At 45.7% G+C, this 19,990-nt stretch overlaps 2 protein-coding genes across 2 annotated transcripts in view; both read left to right on the forward strand.

The window, feature by feature from the left end:
* The first annotated feature begins 1,266 nt into the window (after positions 1–1,266).
* PPM1G (protein phosphatase, Mg2+/Mn2+ dependent 1G) overlaps positions 1,267–19,990 on the forward strand; it is a 29,220-nt gene continuing 10,496 nt past the window's right edge. The window contains exon 1 of the mRNA XM_054476126.2: positions 1,267–2,470. Coding sequence (XP_054332101.1) covers positions 2,351–2,470 — 120 coding nt within the window. The 5' untranslated portion in view covers positions 1,267–2,350. The remainder of the gene's footprint in view (positions 2,471–19,990) is intronic.
* Positions 2,643–19,028, forward strand: LOC129030747 (ferritin heavy chain-like). Its single transcript, XM_054476387.2, has 2 exons — positions 2,643–2,692; positions 18,117–19,028. The coding sequence occupies exons 1-2, from the start codon at positions 2,643–2,645 to the stop codon at positions 18,865–18,867; spliced, it is 801 nt and encodes a 266-aa protein (XP_054332362.1). The 3' UTR covers positions 18,868–19,028.

Below are 19,990 nucleotides of genomic sequence, written 5' to 3' on the forward strand. Positions count from 1 at the left end.
GCTCCATGGGTAAAAGTGTAAGAGAAAGCATGGCTTTAGATGCACCCAAAGACATTGCTGAAGCAGAGTTGTAGGAGAAATGGAGAGTTAAAGAGAGGCATACATGAATCTGGATGATTAGCATGAAGGGTCTTGTAAATTATAAGGAATTTGGACTATCTGAAGAGCATGAAGAAGCCACGATTAGTTTTATCTTTTTAAATAATCTTTTTTTTTTTTTTTTGAGACGGAGTTGCTCTGTCACCCAGGCTGGCGTGCAGCGGCGCTATCTTGGCTCACTGCAACCTCTGCCTCTGGGTTTCAAGTGATTCTCCTGCCTTAGCCTCCCAAGTAGCTGGGATTACAGGAGCGTGCCACTACGCCTGGCTAATTTTTGTATTTTAGTAGAGACGGGTTTCACATTTTGGCCAGGCTGGTCTCGAACTTCTGGCCTCAAGTGATCCACCACCCCCCACTCCCCCCCGCCTTGGCCTCCCAAAGTGCTGGGATTACAAGTGTGAGCCACTATGCCCCGCCGAAAAGAATCAATTTTGTCATAGTTTGGAGAATTTCTCCTTTTCTCTCCATCCCTTGAATCCAGTTTATTACCAAATCTGTCTTATTTGTTATTGTCTAATTTGTCCTTTCATCTGGATTCCCATTGCCACCCTGCCTGGTACCACCTTCCTCCCAGCTCTTCTCATCTCTTGCTTAGAGTAAGAGCTCTCTAATCAGTAGCAGTGCCCCAGGCCAGGCGCGGTGGCTCACGCCTGTAATCCCAGCACTTTGGGAGGCTAAGGCGGGTAGATCACGAGGTCAGGAGTTCGAGACCAGCCTGGCCAACATGGTGAAACCCCCTCTCTACTAAAAATACAAAAATTAGCCAGGCGTGGAATCCTAGCTACTCGGGAGGCTGAGGCGGGAGAATCGCTTGAACCCGGGAGGCGGAGGTTGCAGTGAGCCAAGATAGCGCCACTGCGCTTCAGCCTGGGCAACAAGAGCGAAACTCGGTCTTAAAAAAAAAAACAACAGTAGGCGGGGTGCGGTGGCTCACGCCTGTAATCCCAGCACTTTGGGAGGCCGAGGTGGGCGGATCACGAGGTCAGGAGATGGAGACCATCCTGGCTAACACGGTGAAATCTCGTCTCCACTAAAAATACAAAAAATTAGCCGGGCGTGGTGATGGGCGCCTTTAGTCCCAGCTACTCGGGAGGCTGAGGCAGGAGAATGGCGTGAACCCGGGAGGCGGAGCTTGTAGCCTGGGCGACAGAGCGAGACTCTGTCTCAAAAACAAACAAACAAAAAACAACAACACAACAGTGCCCCAGACTCCCTCCCTCCAATGTACACTGCATACAAAGACTAGACAAACGATGCCAAAGGTTACACCAGGACGACAATGAAGTCCAAGTCACTCATCTTGGCGCTTCTTTTTATCAAGCTAGCTACTTAATATTACCACTTAGAATCATTCTCCGAGGCCAGCCAGCTTTCTCAAAAATCCTCCCCAAATGCAGTTTACATTCTTCCTTCACTCCTCCAAACCTTATAACATTATTCCCTTTTCCCGTGGCATAATACAATCCAGAGGCATCCTCTCTGAGAGTCTACATCCTTTCAATCCTCCAAGAAACAGCTCCTCCTCCCATCCTTGAGCTTTTCTCACCCAGAATAGGCTGTACCAAACATTTCTACATTGTATTAACTCGAATTATATCACAGATCGAGGTCTTTGCTTTCAGAAAAGACTCACATTCTTCTCATATAGGCCTCGCAGGGCCTGGCCAAGTACTTCCTAAGCTCGGAACAAATACTGGTCAACTTTAATTGAACCAAATCGGGCGGGGTTTGCGGAGTCTGAGGGTGCAACGTTGGGGAGAGGGGGATGAAAACACTGGAGGACGGGCTGAAAGCGTCAAGTCCGACACAAAAGAGGCGTCAGACAAAACGCCAAGAGGCTGGGGACTGGGAACGAATGAAGAGTTGCTGCCAGGGACGACCTGCCACCTGCGCGAGGCAGCGGAGTAGGACGGCTGCCGTTGGTGGGCGTGGTCGCGCCAGTCTCGCGGGAGCGGCCGTTGGGCGGGCCGTTGTCCCTGCGGGCGGGGCGAGTTGCTAAGGAAATGACTGCCCACAGCGCCTGGCCCAGGCGCGCCGGCCGGGCGGGGTCTGGAGCGGCGCCGTTTCCGCTTCCGCTCCCTCTCAGCTCCCGTCCCGTTACCGCCTCCTGGCCGGCCTCGCGCCTTTCACCGGCACCTTGCGTCGGTCGCGCCGCGGGGCCTGCTCCTGCCGCGCGCACCCCCGGGGCTTCGGCTCCGGCACGGGTCGCGCCCAGCTTTCCTGCCCCTGAGGCCGCCGGCCAGCCGCCGCCATGGGTGCCTACCTCTCCCAGCCCAACACGGTGAAGTGCTCCGGGGACGGGGTTGGTGCCCCGCGCCTGCCGCTGCCCTACGGCTTCTCCGCCATGCAAGGCTGGCGCGTCTCCATGGAGGTGAGGAGGCAGGGGCCCATAGTCTGGCCGCTGCGGGGCGGGAATCTGACGGAGAAAGGGAGCGGGGGATGGGGTCTTCCCCTGGGAAGGGTCCCAATTGGGAGCCTGCGGCCGCAGCGGCCGTTTGCGGGGCGACAGAGACTGCGGGGTCGGGGCCGAGAGGGAGCTCCCGATGCTTGGGGACCGTGTGCCGGTGACCAGTGGCGGCGAGGGCTCGGCCATGTGGGAAGAGGCACCTTCCGCCCACTGACCGCCCTCTCCCCGAGCTTTGGCGCCATCCTCTCGTGCCAACCTAGCCCTCCAGGCTCATCAACGGTGTGAGGTTTAGTGTGGGAGTAAAGACGCAAAGAGGGGCTATTTATTCATTTGTTTTTCAAGGGAGAGGTGAATAGATGTGAATAACTTTTTAAATTTTAATATTTAAAATATGTGATGTGGGAAGCCTCTTTTGGCTAGGAGTTTGACAGTGAAAGGAACCCCGGGCAGAGTCTGTTTCACATTCTGGTTGCTTGGCCTTGCGCTCTTGCATGTTAATTTCAGAGGCTGGACCCGAACTCCAGGAGTTGTCACTCATTTGCACTCTTTTCATGGCCTTTTACTAACTTCGGAAAACTTGAATTATATCAGTCCCTAGCTTTTCCTTTTTATCATGCTTGGTTTTCTTTCTCTCTTAGGATTTCTCTAAAACTTAATCAGTAATTGTCATTTGCCTGTAATTGTTGTAGTTTATAGTTTCTTTGATTGTAAGTCATTTCATCACAACCTACCTACAAAGGGCTTTTCTGGAAAATTTTACTCTGGACAAAAGGGGAAAATAAAAATATGGGGGGGAAAGTAGTAATATTAGGTAAAACTTGATGTGAAACTACAAAAGAGAAGAGGGAAAACTGCGGTACGGAGGAAAGGGAGGAAGACGGGTTAACCGTGTCTTTGTGAAGAGCATTCTGAAGTCTAGGCAAAAGGGCCAGGGAAATACTCTGTCTGGTATTGAGGGTTTATCCACCTACCGGGTGGGCTTCAGGTAACAGCGAAATACTGTCTCCCTTGGGAATTGTTTCAAATCCCTCGCTCCTCCCTGTGGTTAGCTCTGGAATGACAGTATGAACTTAAATGTTTTGTTTTCCTATTCAAATTTTGTACTCATAACCGACCTTAACAATTTTACAATTAGGTATAAAATTTCTAGATTGGAGTGGATCCTGTAGTTCATCTCATCTACTTTGGCTCCCTTTTTTTTTTTTTTTTTTTTGAGACGGAAATTTCGCTCTTGTTGCCCAGGCTGGAATGCAATGGCGCGATCTCGGCTCACCGCAACCTCCGCCTCTCAGGTTCGAGCAATTCTCCTGCCTTAGCCTCCCCAGTAGTTGGGATTACAGGCATGTGCCACCATGCCCGGCTTATTTTGTATTTTTAGTAGAGACAGGGTTTCTTCATGTGGGTCAGGCTGGTGTTGAACTCCTGACTTAGGTGATCTGCCCGCCTCGGTCTCCCAAAGTGCTGGGATTACAGGCATGAACCACCACACCCTGCGGCTCCCACATTTTATAGCTAAGAAATTGAGGCCCAGAAAGGTTAGGACACTGTTTTGGTGGAAAGAATTTGTAGGATCAGATCGTTGAAGACACTAGACATTGTTAATCATCTGTGTCAAACTGAAGCATAGCATTATTTCACCACCATCCACAGTATAACTATTTGGTAGATGTAATTGTCTATTGGAAATATCTAGGCCGGGCACAGTGGCTCACGTCTGTAATCCCAGCATTTTGGGAGGCCGAGGCGGGCAGATCACCTGAGCTCACGAGTTGGAGACCAGCCTGGGCAACATGGCAAAAACCCTGTCTCTACAAAAAATACAAAAAAATTAGTTGGGCGTGGTGGCATCCACCTGTAGTCCCAGTTACTTGGGAGGCTGAGATAGAAAATCACTTTGAGCCTGAGAGGCAGAGGCTTCACTGAGCCAAGATCGCCCCTCTGCACTCCAATCTGGGCGACAGAGCGAGACGCTGTCTCAAAAAATAAATGAATAGGCCAGGCGCGGTGACTCATGCCTGTAATCCTAGCACTTTGGGAGGCTGAGGCGGGCGGATTGCCTGAGCTCTGGAGTTCGAGACCAGCCTGGACAACATGACGAAACCCCATCTTTACTAAAATACAAAAAATTAGCCAAATGTGGTGGTGCGTGCCTATAATCATAGCTACTTGGAAGGCTGAGGCAGGAGAATCGCTTGAATCCCGGAGGCGGAGGTTGCAGTGAGCCAAGATCGTGCCACTGTACTCCAGCCTGGGCAACAGAGTGAGACTCTGTCTCAAAAAAAAATAAAAAAAGAATAAATAAATAAATCTGGATATAGTTTCATAGGAAAGTCTTTTTGTAAAGTAGGTAGTCGAGAAGTTCCATTTCCATGGCATTTTCTGTTAACGTTGTGAGAATTGAGGTGAATATTCCATCTCGCAGTAAAACGTTTCTTCCAGGTTTCTCATTTAATATTTTTCACTTCTCTGCTGTTGTTTTTTCATTTCTTTGGTACCCTTCTTTCTACTTTTATTTACAGATTGAGTTGCTTGGCTACTGAGTGTTTCATGTTGGTTTGCCCAGTGATTCCATACTATTTGCTGCTTCTCTGTAGGGCATTTCCCTTTATTTTTGGTTTCTCCTCAATTAGAAAATGATTTTTTTGTCAGGGATGGTTTAGTGTATAGAGATCTTACTAGACTACTCCTTACATCCTAATCTTCCTCCTGAGAGATAACTGCTTAGGGTATTAAAATCTTGCTAATGTGCTGTTTCTGAAGTTGCCCTTGTTTGAATAAATATGCCTAATCAATAGTTAAATATGTCTAATCAAATCCTCTTGAAGAGTATTGTTTGGGATCCTGTTCTGCTTCATTGATAGTTTTCCTTCTGGCTTTTTTTTCTCTTCAAAGTGTAGCATAGTTTCTTTGCTATTGCAAGAAAATAACTGAGTTCTAGCCTCTTCCCTGAATCTTATCTTTCCAGAAAATATAAAGTACTCCCATTCCTCTGAAGCTTTAGGGCTTAATCCAAAAATTAATAAAGTTTATTTACCCTATTTGCTTGGTCCTAATGCTTCATTTGAGGTAAGGTTATCATACCACTAAAGGTTGTTGACATCCTGACTGATGGATAGATTTAGCTGTAGAGAGGACTCTTGAGACAAAAATGGCAATCATCAATAGCTGGCATTTTTACTTTCTGCCTGTTTCCAGCTTCTCTTCCTGTGTGACCAGGGTGTTGTTTGTTTTGTTTCGTTTTGTTTTTGACACGGAGTTTCTATCTTGTTGCCCAGGCTGAAGTACAACGGCATGATCTCGGCTCACTGCAACCTCTGCCTCCCAGGTTCAAGTGATTCTCCTGCCTCAGCCTCCTGAGTAGCTAGGATTACAGGCATGTGCCACCACTCCTGGCTAATTTTGTATTTTTAGTAGAGACGGGGTTTCTCCATGTTGGTCAGGCTGGTCTCGAACTTCTGACCTCAGGTGATCGGCCCGCCTCCGCCTCCCAAAATGCTGTGAGCCACCACGCCCAGCAACCAGGGTGTTTTGAGAAAAGGTAATCAGAATACCACAGGCCAGTCGTGGTGGCTTATGCCTGTAATCCCAGCACTTTGGGAGGCCAAAGGGGGGGCAGATCACCTGAGGTCAGTTCGAGACCAGCCTAGCCAACGTGGTGAAACCCCGTCTCTACTGAAAATACAAAAATTAGCCAGAGGCCAGAGAATTGCTTGAATAGGAAGGCCAGTGAGCCGAGATCTCACCGCTGCACTCCACCCAGGGTGACAGACTCCATCTCAAAAAACAAACAAAAAAACACCACAGTTGATGTTCCCCTCCCTCCTTCTTTCTCCATGAAAAAAGTGGATGAGGTATGTACTTTGGGATTAAGAGGTAGGCACTGGGCACGGTGGCTCATGCCTGTAATCCCAGCACTTTGGGAGGCCGAGGTGGGTGGATCACGAGGTCAAGAGACCCAGATCATTCTGGCCAATATGGTGAAACCCTGTCTCTTCTAAAATACAATAATTAGTTGGGCATGGTGGCGCGCGCCTGTAGTCCCAGCTACTCTGGAGGCTGAGGCAGGAGAATCGCTTGAACCTGGGAGGCAGAGGTTGCAGTGAGCCGAGATTGTGCCACCGCACTTCAGCCTGGGTGACAGGGTGAGACTCCATCTAAAAAAAAAAAAAAAGGTAGGTTGTGGAGGGGTGCCTGAGAAATATATAAGGTAAGGCCCTTGAGTTTTTGTTGGCTAAATAAGAAGTCAAATCTGAAAATAGATTCAGTTGATGTAGTCTTTTTTTTTTTTTTTGAGACAGAGTCTTGCACTGTTGCCCAGGCTGGAGTATAATGGCATGATCTTGGCTCACTGCAACCTCTGCCTCCTGAGTTCAAGCGATTCTCCTGCCTCAGCTTCCCGAGTAGCTGGGATTACAGGCGCCTGCCACCATGCCTGGCTAATTTTTTGTATTTTTAATAGAGACAGGGTTTCACTATGTTGGCCAGGCTGGTCTCCAACTCCTGACCTCTTGATCCACCCGCCTCGGCCTCCCAAAGTGCTGGCATTACAGGCGTTGAGTCACCATGCCTGGCCCATCAGTTGATGTAGTCTTAAGGGGACAAGAGTATATTTAACATTTGGTTGTGAGGTTCTCTGGAAGTGACAAAACTGCTTTCTATGAAGAGTTAGGAATTTTTTTTTTTTTTTGAAACGGAGTCTCGCATTGTCACCCGGGCTGGAGTGTAGTGGCTTGATCTTGGCTCACTGAACCCTCTGCCTCCTGGGTTCAAGTGATTCTCCTGCCTCAGCCTCCCAAATAGCTGGGATTACAGGAGTCTGCCACCAGGCCAGCTAATTTTTTTTGTATTTTTAGTGGAGACGGGATTTCACTATGTTGGCCAGGCTGGTCTCAAGACTCCTGACCTTGTGATCCACCTGCCTCGGCCTCCCAAAGTGCTGGGATTACAGATGTGAGCCACCGTGCCCGGCCAGGAATTTTTTGTCCTATAAATCATATTTTCCTTTTATTAAAGGCAGTGTCAATATCTATAGTATAATTTTGAGTAGGCTGAATTTATTTATTTATTGCTGTGTAGAAGCTGGCTTATTAATGGTCAAGGGGTCGTCTAGAATTGACTATAAAGATAGTATTGAGCAGAAAATTCTTAAAATACCTGCATATTAGTTTCAGTCATTAAATTAATGGAAAAAATATAAAAAGAAATATCACAAGTTTGCTATGGGGTTCTACCTTAGGGCATTGAAGGTTGAAAAGCATTTATTTTCTTATCTTCAGATTAGCATCTCATATCAATAGCCAATAGCTTAAAGTGCTTTTTACTTACTAAACCAGGTCAGAATTTCTCTCTCTCTTTTTTTTTTTTTTTTTTTTTTTTTAGACGGAGTCTCACTCTGTCACCCAGGCTGGAGTGCAGTGGTGTGATCTCAGCTCACTGGCCTTCCTGTTCAAGTGATTCTCCGGCCTCAGCCTCCTGAGTAGCTGGGATTACAGGCATGTGCCACGACACTTGGCTTATTTTTTGTATTTTTAGTAGAGATGGGGTTTCTCCATGTTGGTCAGGCTGGTCTCGAACTCCTGACCTCAGGTGATCCACCCGCCTCCGCCTCCCAAAGTGCCGGGATTACAGGCGTGAGCTACTGCGCCTGGCCAGAATTTCTTTGTCTAGAATGTGGTTAGCAACTTTTATAAAAATGCATTATTTGCATTTGATTAGCATGCAGTACCCATTTACAGTTCAAAGCTAGTATAGAATTATATCACATGTATGCCCATGAGCATGGAGAAACTATTTTCTTTTTCTTTTTTAAGTTGGAGTTTTGCTCTTGTTGCCCAGGCTGGAGTGCAGTGGTGCGATCTCGGCTCACTGCAGCTTCCGCCTCCTGGGTTCTAGCAGCTCGCCTACCCCAGCCTCCCAAGTAGCTGGGATTACAGGCACTTGCCACCATGCCCGGCTAACTTTTTTGTATTTTTAGTAGAGAAGGGGTTTTGCCATGCTGGCCAGTCTGATCTTGAACTTCTGGCCTCAAGTGATCTTCCCGCCTCAGCTTCCCAAAGTGCTGGGATTACAGGCATGAGCCACCGTGCCCGGCCTTTTTATTTTTAAAATTATTTGTGTATTTATTTTGGGACAGGATCTCACTCTTGCCCATGCTTGAGTGGTAAGGAGTATGGGATTTCTTGTGCCGGTTCCTTCACATCCTCACTAATCTACCTTTACAGTGGCTCGATCATAGCTCACTGCATAGCCTCCTGGGCTCAAGGGGTCTTCCAGCCTCAGCCTACTATAGGCACATGCCACCATGACTGGCTAATTTTTTTTAAGGTTTTTTTTTTGTAGAGATAGGGCCTTGCAATGTTGTCCAGGCTGAGGAATTTTATTTATGTTTATTTTATTTTATTTATTTATTTATTTATTTATTTATCGAGACAGAGTCTCACACTGTCACCCAGGCTAGAGTGCAGTGGCGCGATCTCGGCTCACTGCAAGCTCCGCCTCCCGGGTTCATGCCATTCTCCTGCCTCAGCCTCCCGTGTAGCTGGGACTACAGGCGCCTGCCACCACACCCGGCTAATTTTTTGTGTGTGTTTTTAGTAGAGGCGGGGTTTCACCATGTTAGCCAGGATGGTCTCAATTCCTGACCTTGTGATCCGCCCACATTGGCCTCCCAAAGTGCTGGGATTAACAGGTGTGAGTCACCGTGCCCGGCCTGTTTATTTATTTTATTTTTTAGGGTCAGGGTCTCCCTCTGTTGCTCACGCTGGAATGCAGTGGCACGATCATAGCTCACTCGCAGTCTTGACCTCCTGGATTGAAGCAATCCTGCCTCAGCCTCCTGAGTAACTAGGAGTACAGGCACATGCCACCGTGCCCAGATAATTTTTTATTTTAGTAGAGACAGGGTCTCGCTATGTTGCCCAGGCTGGTCTCAAGTGATTCTCCTGCCTTGGCCTCCCAAAGTGCTGGGATTACAGGTGTGAGCCACCATGCCTGGTCTAGAAATTATTTTATATTTTATACCATTCCCTTATAAGTTCTCAAGCAACTGGAAAATACAATCAGAACTTATCCCTCAAGATTTCAAGGATATTTTACATAAAGTTCTATTGTCTGATTCCTTAGCAGTTGTTACTACTGTCCCTATCTCTAATCTTCTATTGGGTTATTAGTCTTAGAATTGAATTTTGAGAGGTAAGGGCTTGAATTTGAGCATAGAAATTTATACAGGTCTGATCAGTAGTCCTTGACATTGTATTATCTGGAAACACAAATCTTTAGAACTGAACTTAAGATGTTTAATGACATTTTGTAGACAGAGTATGATTTCAGTGTAGTTGTTTTTGTTTCTTTCTAGATCTAGTTCAGAGATGAAGTATATCAACTTTTTTTTCCTTTTTGACCCAATGCTAGCAGAAAAACAACACCTTTTAATCATTTAGTATTTGAAAATGTGTGTACAGGTTCCTTTTTATTTTATTTATTTCTTACACGTTCCTTTTTAATCAGCTTTATTGAGATAGAGTTCATATACTGTATGGTTCATATGCCATACAGTATATGAACTCACTTTAAGAGTGTAATTCAGTGGGTTTAAGGGTATAATTCATTCATTTTAAAGGTATAATTCAGTGGCTTTTAGTATATTCTTTTTTTTTTTTCTTTTTTTCTTTTTTCGAGACAGGGTCTTGTTCTGTTACCCAGGCTGGAGTGCAGTGATGCAGTCTCAGCTCACTGCAACCTCCACCTCCCAGGTTCAAGCGAATTCTCCTGCCTCAGCATCCTGAGTAGCTGGAACTACAGGCGCACGCCACCACACCCAGCTAATTTTTATATTTTCAGTAGAAGCAGGGTTTCACCATGTTGCCCAGGCTGGTCTCGAACTCCTGGCCTCAAGTGATCTGCCTACCTCAGCCTCCCAAAGTGCTGGGATTACAGGCATGAGCCACCGTGCCTGCCTGTTTTGTAGTGTATTCAAACAGAGTTGTACAGCTGTCACCACAATCAGTTTTAGAACCCCAAAAAGAAACCCTGTACTCTTTACCAGTCACTCCCTATCTTCCTTCCACTAACCCCTGGCATCCACTAATTTACATGACCTCTATGAATTTGCCTATTCTGAACATTTTATAAATGGAATTCTAAATACACTACCTTTTATATCTGGATGCTTTTACTAAGTATGTGTATTTTTGAAATTGACTTTGAAGCCTGTTGGCCCCTGGAAGAGTAAATTACTCTCCACCCCAAGTATTCCCTCTACCCTCAGCTTTGCCTGTAAGTTTTTTAAAAAAAATCACACATACATTGTTGTAGTAGATTTAAGAATAAGTATTTTGCTGACCCAGGGTTCTTTTGCTTCTTTCTAGATCATTGCCTTGCAGGTTTTATTTTACAGAGCTTAATAGAATCAGAATTCTCTTTAAAACTCCAGTCGCATATCCAGTTATCACTTACCATCTCTTTGTTTGCACCAATAGCCAGGCCTGGCCTAGAGGGGCTTGATTTCCACTTTTGGTTTTTAGACTTTTCTTTGGCTTTTACCACCTGCTGTGTATCCTTGACTTCATACTGCTGGACTTCTTTGGATGGATACCAGCAGGATGGTTCAGGCTCCAGTAGGCACTTTTTAAAATTCTCTCCTTCTGTTCAGATAGACAGAGCTCAGGCGGATCACCAAGTCTGTTGCCTGTGTAACCAGGAAAGAGATGCTAGTTTTCTTTTAGGCACTCCCATTTGTTTCTGTTGGAACCTTCCTCACTTAGTTGATGGAAGGGAAGCAAAAGACCCAGTACTCCATCTCAAATTAATGACTTAACAATTCTTGAATTTTCTCTTATCTCCTAGTTAACTCTTTTTCTTATCTCCAGGAGGTCAATTTTAATTATTGTTGTTTATTCATTTATTTTCATGGAGACAGGGTCTTACTATGTTGTCCAGGCTGGTCTTGAACCGCTGGCCTCAAGGAATCTTTTCACCTCAGCTTCCCAAAGTGCTGGAATTACAGGCATGAGTCACCATACCCGGCCTGATATTTTTCAGTTGATGTATCATAGTTGTGCCTAAGCATAATTTTTTAATTTTAATTTTTTATTTTTGGAGACAGGGTCTCCCTCTGTCGCCCAGGCTGGAGTGCAGTGATGCGATCTCAGCTCACTGCAACCTCCATCTTCTGGGTTAAAGCGATTCTCCTGCCTCAGCCTCCCGAGTAGCTGGGACTACAGGTACCCATCATCAGGCCCGGCTAATTTTTTTGTGTGTATTTTAGTAGAGACGAGATTTCGCTATGTTGCCCAGGGCGGTCTCGAACTCCTGAGCTCAGGCAATCCGCCCGCCTCGGCCTCCCAAAGTGCTGGGATTACAGGCGTGAACCACCACGCCCGGCCAAGCATAATATTTTTAAAGGTCATCAATGTTATGTCATGAATCAATCAGTATTTCATTCTTTTTTATGGTTGAATAATATTGCATAGTATGGATTTATCACATTTTGTTTATCCATTCATTAGTTGATAGACATTTTGGATTTCCACTTTCTTTTTTTTTTTGCTATTATAAATAGTGATACTATGTACAAATTTTTGTGTGGAAATATGTCCTCATATCTCTTAGTTATATACCAAAGAGTGGAATTGCTGGGTCATACGGTAATTACGTGTTTAACATTTTGAGAAACTGCTAAACTCTTTTCCAAAGTGGCTGTACCATGTTACATTCCTGCCAGCAATATATGAGGATGCCAGTTCCTTCACATCTTCACTACACTTATCCACCTTTTTTATAATAACTAATGGTGGGTGTGAGATGGTATCTCATTGTAGTTTTGATTTGTATTTCTCTGATGGCTAAATGGCTAATGATGTTTGAACTTTTTGTTTGAGACAGAATCTCACTCTGTCCAGGTTCAAGCGATTCTCCTGCCTCAGCCTCCCTAGCAGCTGGGATTACAGGCACATGCCACCACACCCAGCTAATTTTTTGTATTTCTAGTAGAGACAGGGCGTTACCATGTTGTTCAGGCTGGTGTCGAGCTCCTGACCTCAAAGGATCCGCCTCCCTGGGCCTCCCAAAGTGCTGGATTACAGGCTAGAGCCACCATGCCAGGCCTTATGTTTGAACATCTTTTATGTGCTTATTGGCCATTTGTGTATCTTCTTTGGAGAAATGTCTGTTCAAAGCCTTTGTCCATTTTTAATTGGATTGTCTTTTTGTCTTTTGATGTGTAAGAGTTCTTTATATGTTTTGGATACAAGTTTGTTAGATATATGATTTGCAAATATTTTCTCCAATTTTGGTGGACTTTTGCTTTCTTTTTTTGTTTTGTTTTTGTTGTTGTTTTGGTCAGGGGACAGTCTTGCTCTGACCACCTAGGCTGGAATGGAGTGCCGCAATCTTGGTTCACTGCAACCTCTGCCTCCTGGGTTCAAGCTATCCTGCTTCAGCCTCCCGAGTAGCTGGGACCCAGGTGTGTGCCACCACTCCCAGCTAATTTTTTATGTTTAGTAGAGACTGGGTTTCACCATGTTGGCCAGGCTGGTCTTGAACTGCTGACCTCAGGTGATCTGCCTGTCTCAGCCTCCCAAAGTGCTGGGATTACAGTCATGAGCCACTGCACCCCGCTTCTTTTTGCTTTCTTTCTTTTTTTTTTTTTTTTTTTGAGACGGAGTCTCGCTCTGTTGCCAGGCTGGAGTGCAGTGGCATGATCTCGGCTCACTGCAACCTCTGCCTCCCGGGTTCAAGCCATTCTCCTGCCTCAGCCTCCTGAGTAGCTAGGACTACAGGGTGGATTACCTCAAGTGATCCGCCCGCCTCGGCCTCCCAAAGTGCTGGGATTACAGGCATGAGCCACCACGCCCGGCCTTAAAATTTTTTTAAATGTATAGTTGAGTAGTATTTAATACATTCACATTGTTGTGTACCCAGTTTCCAGGCACGTGCCACCACGCACAGCTAATTTTTGTATTTTTAGTAGAGATGGGGTTTCACCATGTTGGCCAGGATAGTCTCAATTTCTTGACCTCGTGATCCGCCCACCTGGGCCTCCCAAAGTGCTAGGATTACAGACGTGAGCCACCGCACTAGCCTCTTTTTGCTTTCTTGACGGTGTCTTTTGAAACAAAAGTTTTTACTTTTGATAAAGTCCAATTTGTCTATTTTGTTTGTTTTTGTTAAGAAGCTTTGCCTAACCCAAAGTCACAAGAATTTTCTCTTAGGTTTTCTTCTAAGAGTTTTATTGTTTTAGCTGTTTCTGTGATCCATTTTGAGTGAATTTTTGTGAATGGTATGAGGGAGTGATCCAACTTCATTCTCTTGTGTGTGGATATCAAGTTGTCCCAGCACTATTTGTTGAAACCACTGTTCTTTTCCCCCATTGAATTATCTTGGCATCATTGTCAGAGATAAATTGACCGTAAATGTGAGGGTTTTATTTCTGAACTCTCAAGTCCATTTCATTGGTCTACATGTCCCTATGCCAGTAATACACTATCTTGGTTACTATAGCTTTTTAGTACGTTTTGAAATGTTTTTAAAGTTTGTTCTTCATCTAAATTTTAGGATTAATTTGTCAATTTCTGCACAAAAGGCACCTGAGTTTCTATAGGGGTTATGCAGAATCTGTAGATCAATTGGGGGAGTATTACAGGCGTGAGCCACCGCACCCGGCCAGCTGAGTTTTTCATAGATGTACTCTATCAGGTTTAGGAAGTTCCCTTTTATTCCTAGGTTGTTGAGTCTATATTACTTTTTTAGAGACAGTCTTGCTCTGTCACTCAGGCTGTAGCACAGTGGCTCAATCATAGCTCACTGCAGCCTTGAACTCCTAGGTTCAAGAGATCCACCTGCCTCAGCCTTCTTAGTAGCTGGGATTACGTGCGTGCATCACCATACTGGGCTAATTTTTAAAATTTTTTTATAGAGACAGGGTCTTACTATGTTGCCCAGACTGGCATTGAGTCTTTTTATCATTAATGAGCACTGGATTTTGTCAAGTGCCTTTTATAATACCTATCGAGATGATCATAGGGTTTTGTTCTTTAGTCTACCGATACGCTATATTGCATTAAGTGATTTTTTTGAATGTTAAACCAACCTTGCATTTTTTTGGTGTATAAGTCTTATTTGATCAATGTGTATTATCCTTTTATATGGTGCTGGATTTAGTTTGCTACTATTTTGTTGAGGATTTGTGTCTATATTCATAAGAGATATTGGTCTGTGGTTTCTTGTGATGTCTTTGTCTGGTTTTGGAATCAGGGTAATGCTGGCCTCATAGAATGAATTGGGAAGTATTGCCTTCTTTTCTATGTGATGGGAGAGTTTGTGAATCATTGGTATTAATTTTTCTGTAAATGGTAGAATTCACAAATAAAGCCATCTGAGCCTGGGCTCTTCTTTGTGGAAAGTTTTTTTTTTTTTCTTTGAAAATTTTCATTGTGGCTGGGCGTGGTGGCTCACGCCTGTAATCCCAGCACTTTGGGAGGCCAAGACGGGTGAATCACCTGAGGTCGGGAGTTCGAGACCAGCCTTACCAACATGGAGAAACCCCATCTCTACTAACAATACAAAATTAGCTGGGCATGGTGGTGCATGCCTGTAATCTCAGCTACTCGGGAGGCTGAGGAGGGAGAATCACTTGAACCAGGGAGGCAGAGGTTGTGGTGAGCCTAGATCGTGCCATTGTACTCCAGCCTGGGCAACAAGAGCAAAACTCTGTTTCAAGGGAAACAAAAAAAGTTTTCATAACGTAAAAATTACCATCTTAGTCATTTGTTTTCTTTCTTTTTTTTTTTTTTTTTGGAGACAGAGTCTTGCTCTGTCACCTATGCTGGAGTGCAATGGTTGCAGTCTTGGCTCACTGCAACCTCCACCACCTGGGCTCAAGAGATTCTCCTGCCTCAGCCTCCTGAGTAGCTGGGATTACAGGCATGCACCACCATGCCCAGTTAATTTTTGTATTTTTCGTAGAGACGGGGTTTCTCCATGTTGACCAGGCTGGTCTCTAACTCCTCACCTCAGGTGATCCGCCCGCCTTGGCCTCCCAAAGTGCTGGGATTACAGGCATGAGCCACCACGCCCGGCCTTAAAATTTTTTTTAATGTACAGTTGAGTAGTATTTAATACATTCACATTGTTGTGTACCCAGTTTCCAGAACTCTTCACCCTACAAAACTGAAACTCTATACCCATTAAATAAGTCCCCATTCTCTTTCCCCCAGCTCATGGCAAACAGCATTCTATTTTCAGTCTCTGTGAATTTGATTAGTTTAGATACTTCATACTGTAAGTGGAATCATACAGTATTTGTCTTTTAGTGACTGCCTAATTTAAAAAAATTTTTTTTGAGACGGAGTCCTGCTCTGTCGCCCAGGCTAGAGTACAGTGGTGCCATCTCGACTCACTGCAACCTCCGCCTCCCAGGTTCAAGTGATTCTCCTGCCTCGGCCTCCCAAGTAGCTGGGATTGCAGGTGCTCACCACAACACCCAGCTAATTTTTGTATTTTTAGGTAGAGACAGGGTTTCACCATGTTGGCCAGGCTGGTCTTGAACTCCTGACCTCAAATTATCCACCTGCCTTGGCCTCCCAAAGTGCTGGGATTACAGGCGTGAGCCACTGTGCCCAGCCTCCATGTTGTTTTTCACAACACCTGTATCATTTACATTTCCACCAACAGTACACAAGAATTTCAGTTTCTCCATATCCTTGCTAGCAGTTGTTATTATCTGTTTTTTTTTTAATGGTTTCTTTTTTCTTTTTTTTTTGACACGGTCTTATTCTTGCTCATGCTGGAGTGCAGTGGTGCAATGTGATAGCTCACTGCAGCCTCAACCTCTGGGCTCAAGCAGTCCTGCCACCTCAGCCTCCACATAGGTGCGACTGCAGGTGTGCACCACCATGCATGGCTAATTTTAAATTTTTTTTCGTAGAGACAGAGTCTCACTGTGTTACCCAGGCTGGTCTTAAACTCCTGAGCACAAGTGATCCTCCCACCTCAGCCTCCCAAAATAATGAGATTAGAGACATGAGCCAACATGCCCAGCCAGTTTTGTTTGTTTGTTTTGTTTTGTGTTTTTGAGACAGAGTCTCACTCTATTGGCCAGGCTGGAGTGCAGCGGCATGATCTCAGCTCACTGCAACCTCCGCCTCCCAGGTTCAAGTGATTCTTATGCCCCAGCCTCCTGAGAAGCTGGGATTACAGGTGCACCACCACACCCAGTTAATTTTTGTATTTTTAGTAGACATGGGGTTTTGCCATGTTGGCCAGGCTGTTCCCGAACTCTTGACCTCAAGTGACCTGCCCCCCTTAGCCTCCCAAGGTGCTAGAATTAAGTTTTTCTTTCTTTTTTTTTTTTGGAGACAGAGTCTCACTCTGTCACCCAGGCTGGAGTGCAATGGCACGGTCTTGGCTCACTGTAACCTCTGCCTCCCAGCTTCAAGCGATTCTCATGTCTAAGCCTCCCGAGTAGCTGGGATTAGAGGCACGCGCCACCACGCCCAGCTAATTTTTTGTATTTTTAGTAGAAACGGGGTTTCACCATGTTGGTCAGGCCAATCTCAAACTCCTGACCTCAAGTGATCCACCCGCCTTGGCCTCCCAAAGTGTTGGGATTACAGGCCTGAGCCACTGTGCCTGGTTTTATTTTTATTATTATTATTTTTAATAGTTCCTATTCTAATGGGTATGAGGTAGTGAGGTGGGTGGTTGTGGTGTTTTTATGAATGTTTAATTGGAAATGGGTGGCCATTGTGTGCAGGAAAAACCTAAATTGTGTCAAACTCCTGGAAAATGAAATATCATTCCAGTTGCAAGAATATCTTTTTTTTTTTTTTTTTTAAGATGGAGTCTCACTCTGTCACCAGGCAGGAGTGCAGTGGCACGATCTCGGCTCACTGCAACCTCCGCCTCCCGGGTTCAAGTGATTCTTCTGCCTTAGCCTCCCAAGTAGCTGGGACTACAGGCACGTGCCGCCACGCCTGGCTAATTTTTTTGTATTTTTAGTAGAGATGGGGTTTCTCCATGTTGGCCAGGATGGTCTCGATCTCTTGACCTCGAGATCCATCTGCCTCGGCCTCCCAAAGTGGTGGGATTATAGGTGGGGGTCACCGTGCCCAGCCACGAGAAGATCTTGAGCATGTGAATGATCAGAAATGATTTAGCCTATGTAGGCACTAGGCCAGGTAGTGAAATTCGGGGAAAATAATTCAGATGCTTCAGAGGTATCACTTATGAACTAAGAAACAGCTTAAAGCCGTTATAGTGTGTTTCCTGAAGATGAAAGCATATGGTAAGATGAAATAGTAAGTATTTTTTAAAAATTACTACTCCAGAAAGGAAAAGTTTACTAATTTTTATTACTAAAGTTTACTGTTGGTGGGTGCGGTGGCTCACACCTGTAATCCCAGCACTTTGGGAGGCCGAGGCAGGCGGATCACAAGTAGCTGGGTGTGGTGGCACGTACCTGTACTCCCAGCTACTCGGGAGGCTGAGGCAGGAGAATCGCTTGAACCGGGGAGGTGGAGGTTGCGGGGAGCCAAGATTGCGCCACTGCACTCCCGTCTGGCGACAGAGTGAGACTCTGTCTCAAAAAAATATATAATAATTAAAAGTTGAGATGTTCTTCGCGGAGAGTCCTTGGGGTTTCCTGCTTCAACAGTGCTTTGACGGAACCCGGCGCTTGTCCCCCACCCCGGCCGGCCGCCCATAGCCAGCCCTCCATCACCTCTTCACCATGCCCTCGGACCAACCCCAAGGCCCCCGCCGCCGCTCCAGCTCCAGGCAGCCGCCGCCGCCGCCTCTCCTTAGTCGCCGCCATGATGACCGCGTCTACCTCGCAGGTGCGCCAGAACTACCACCAGGACTCAGAGGCCGCCATCAACCGCCAGATCAACCTGGAGCTCTACGCCTCCTCCGTTTACCTATCCATGTCTTACTACTTTGACCGCGATGATGTGGCTTTGAAGAACTTTGCCAAATACTTTCTTCACCAATCTCATGAGGAGAGGGAACATGCCGAGAAACTGATGAAGCTGCAGAACCAACGAGGTGGCCGAACTTTCCTTCAGGATATCAAGAAACCAGACTGTGATGACTGGGAGAGCGGGCTGAATGCGATGGAGTGTGCATTACATTTGGAAAAAAATGTGAATCAGTCACTACTGGAACTGCACAAACTGGCCACTGACAAAAATGACCCCCATTTATGTGACTTCATTGAGACACATTACCTGAATGAACAGGTGAAAGCCATCAAAGAATTGGGTGACCACATGACCAACTTGCACAAGATGGGAGCATCTGAATCTGGCTTGGCAGAATATCTCTTTGACAAGCACACCCTGGGAGACAGTGATAATGAAAGCTAAGCCTCAGGCTAATTTCCCCATAACCATGGGATGACTTACCTTGTCACCAAGGCAGTGCATGTATGTTGGGGTTTCCTTTACCTTTTCTATAAGTTGTACCAAGACACCCACTTAAGTTCTTTGATTTGTACGATTCCTTCAAATAAAGAAATTTGGTACCCTCCCCCGCCCGCAAAAAAAAAATGTACTGTGGGCTGGTGGAGTGGCTCATGCCTAAATCCCCGCACTTTGGGAGGCTGAGGCGGGAGGATCACCTGAGGTTGGGAGTTTGAGACCAGCCTGGGCAACATGGTGAAACCCCATGTCTACTAAAAATATAAAAATTAGCCAGGTGTGGTGGTACGCACCTGTAATCCCAGCTACTTGGGAGGCTGAGGCATGAGAATCACTTGAACCTGGGCTGCGGAGGTTGTAGTAAGCTGAGATCACGCCACTGTACTCCAGCCTGGGTGACAGGGAGACATTCTGTCTCTCAAAAAAAAAAAAAACCCAACAAAACAAAGTAATCCAGGAACAACAACATGATGAAGGAAAATGCAGCAGGACTCAGTGATGGATGGTGGAAGACAGCCAGGAAGTTAAGCATGACTCTGGTATTAAGTGTTGTCTGGGAGAGTTAGATTCCATTTACAGAAATAAGACCTGTAGGGGAAGCTCTTGATTTTTTTTTTTTTTTTTTGCAGACTGCTGATTTCCTGATTACATGTGTTAAGTTTGAGGTATAGAAAGAAAGAACATCCTGGCCGGGTGTGGTGGCTCTCACACCCATAATCCCAGCACTTTGGGAGGCCGAGGTGGGCAGATCACGAGGTCCAGGAGATCGAGACCATCCTGGCCAACATGGTAAAACCCCGTCTCTACTAAAAATACAAAAATTAGCTGGGCGTGGCGGCGCGTGCCTGTTATCCCAGCTACTCAGGAGGCTGAGGCAGGAGAATTGCTTGAACCCGAGAGGCAGAGGTTGCAATGAGCCGAGATTGCGCCACTGCACTCCAGCCTGGCAACAGAGCTAGACTCTGTCTCAAAAAAAAAAAAAAAAAAAATCCTGTGGAAACAGGCCGTCAGAGGTATAGAACTACACAGAATCCAAGAGATCTTTCAAGAAAAGTGACATGCAGCAAGA

This window comes from Pongo pygmaeus, chromosome 12, assembly GCF_028885625.2.
Source record: "Pongo pygmaeus isolate AG05252 chromosome 12, NHGRI_mPonPyg2-v2.0_pri, whole genome shotgun sequence".
NCBI classification, from domain to species: domain Eukaryota; kingdom Metazoa; phylum Chordata; class Mammalia; order Primates; family Hominidae; genus Pongo; species Pongo pygmaeus.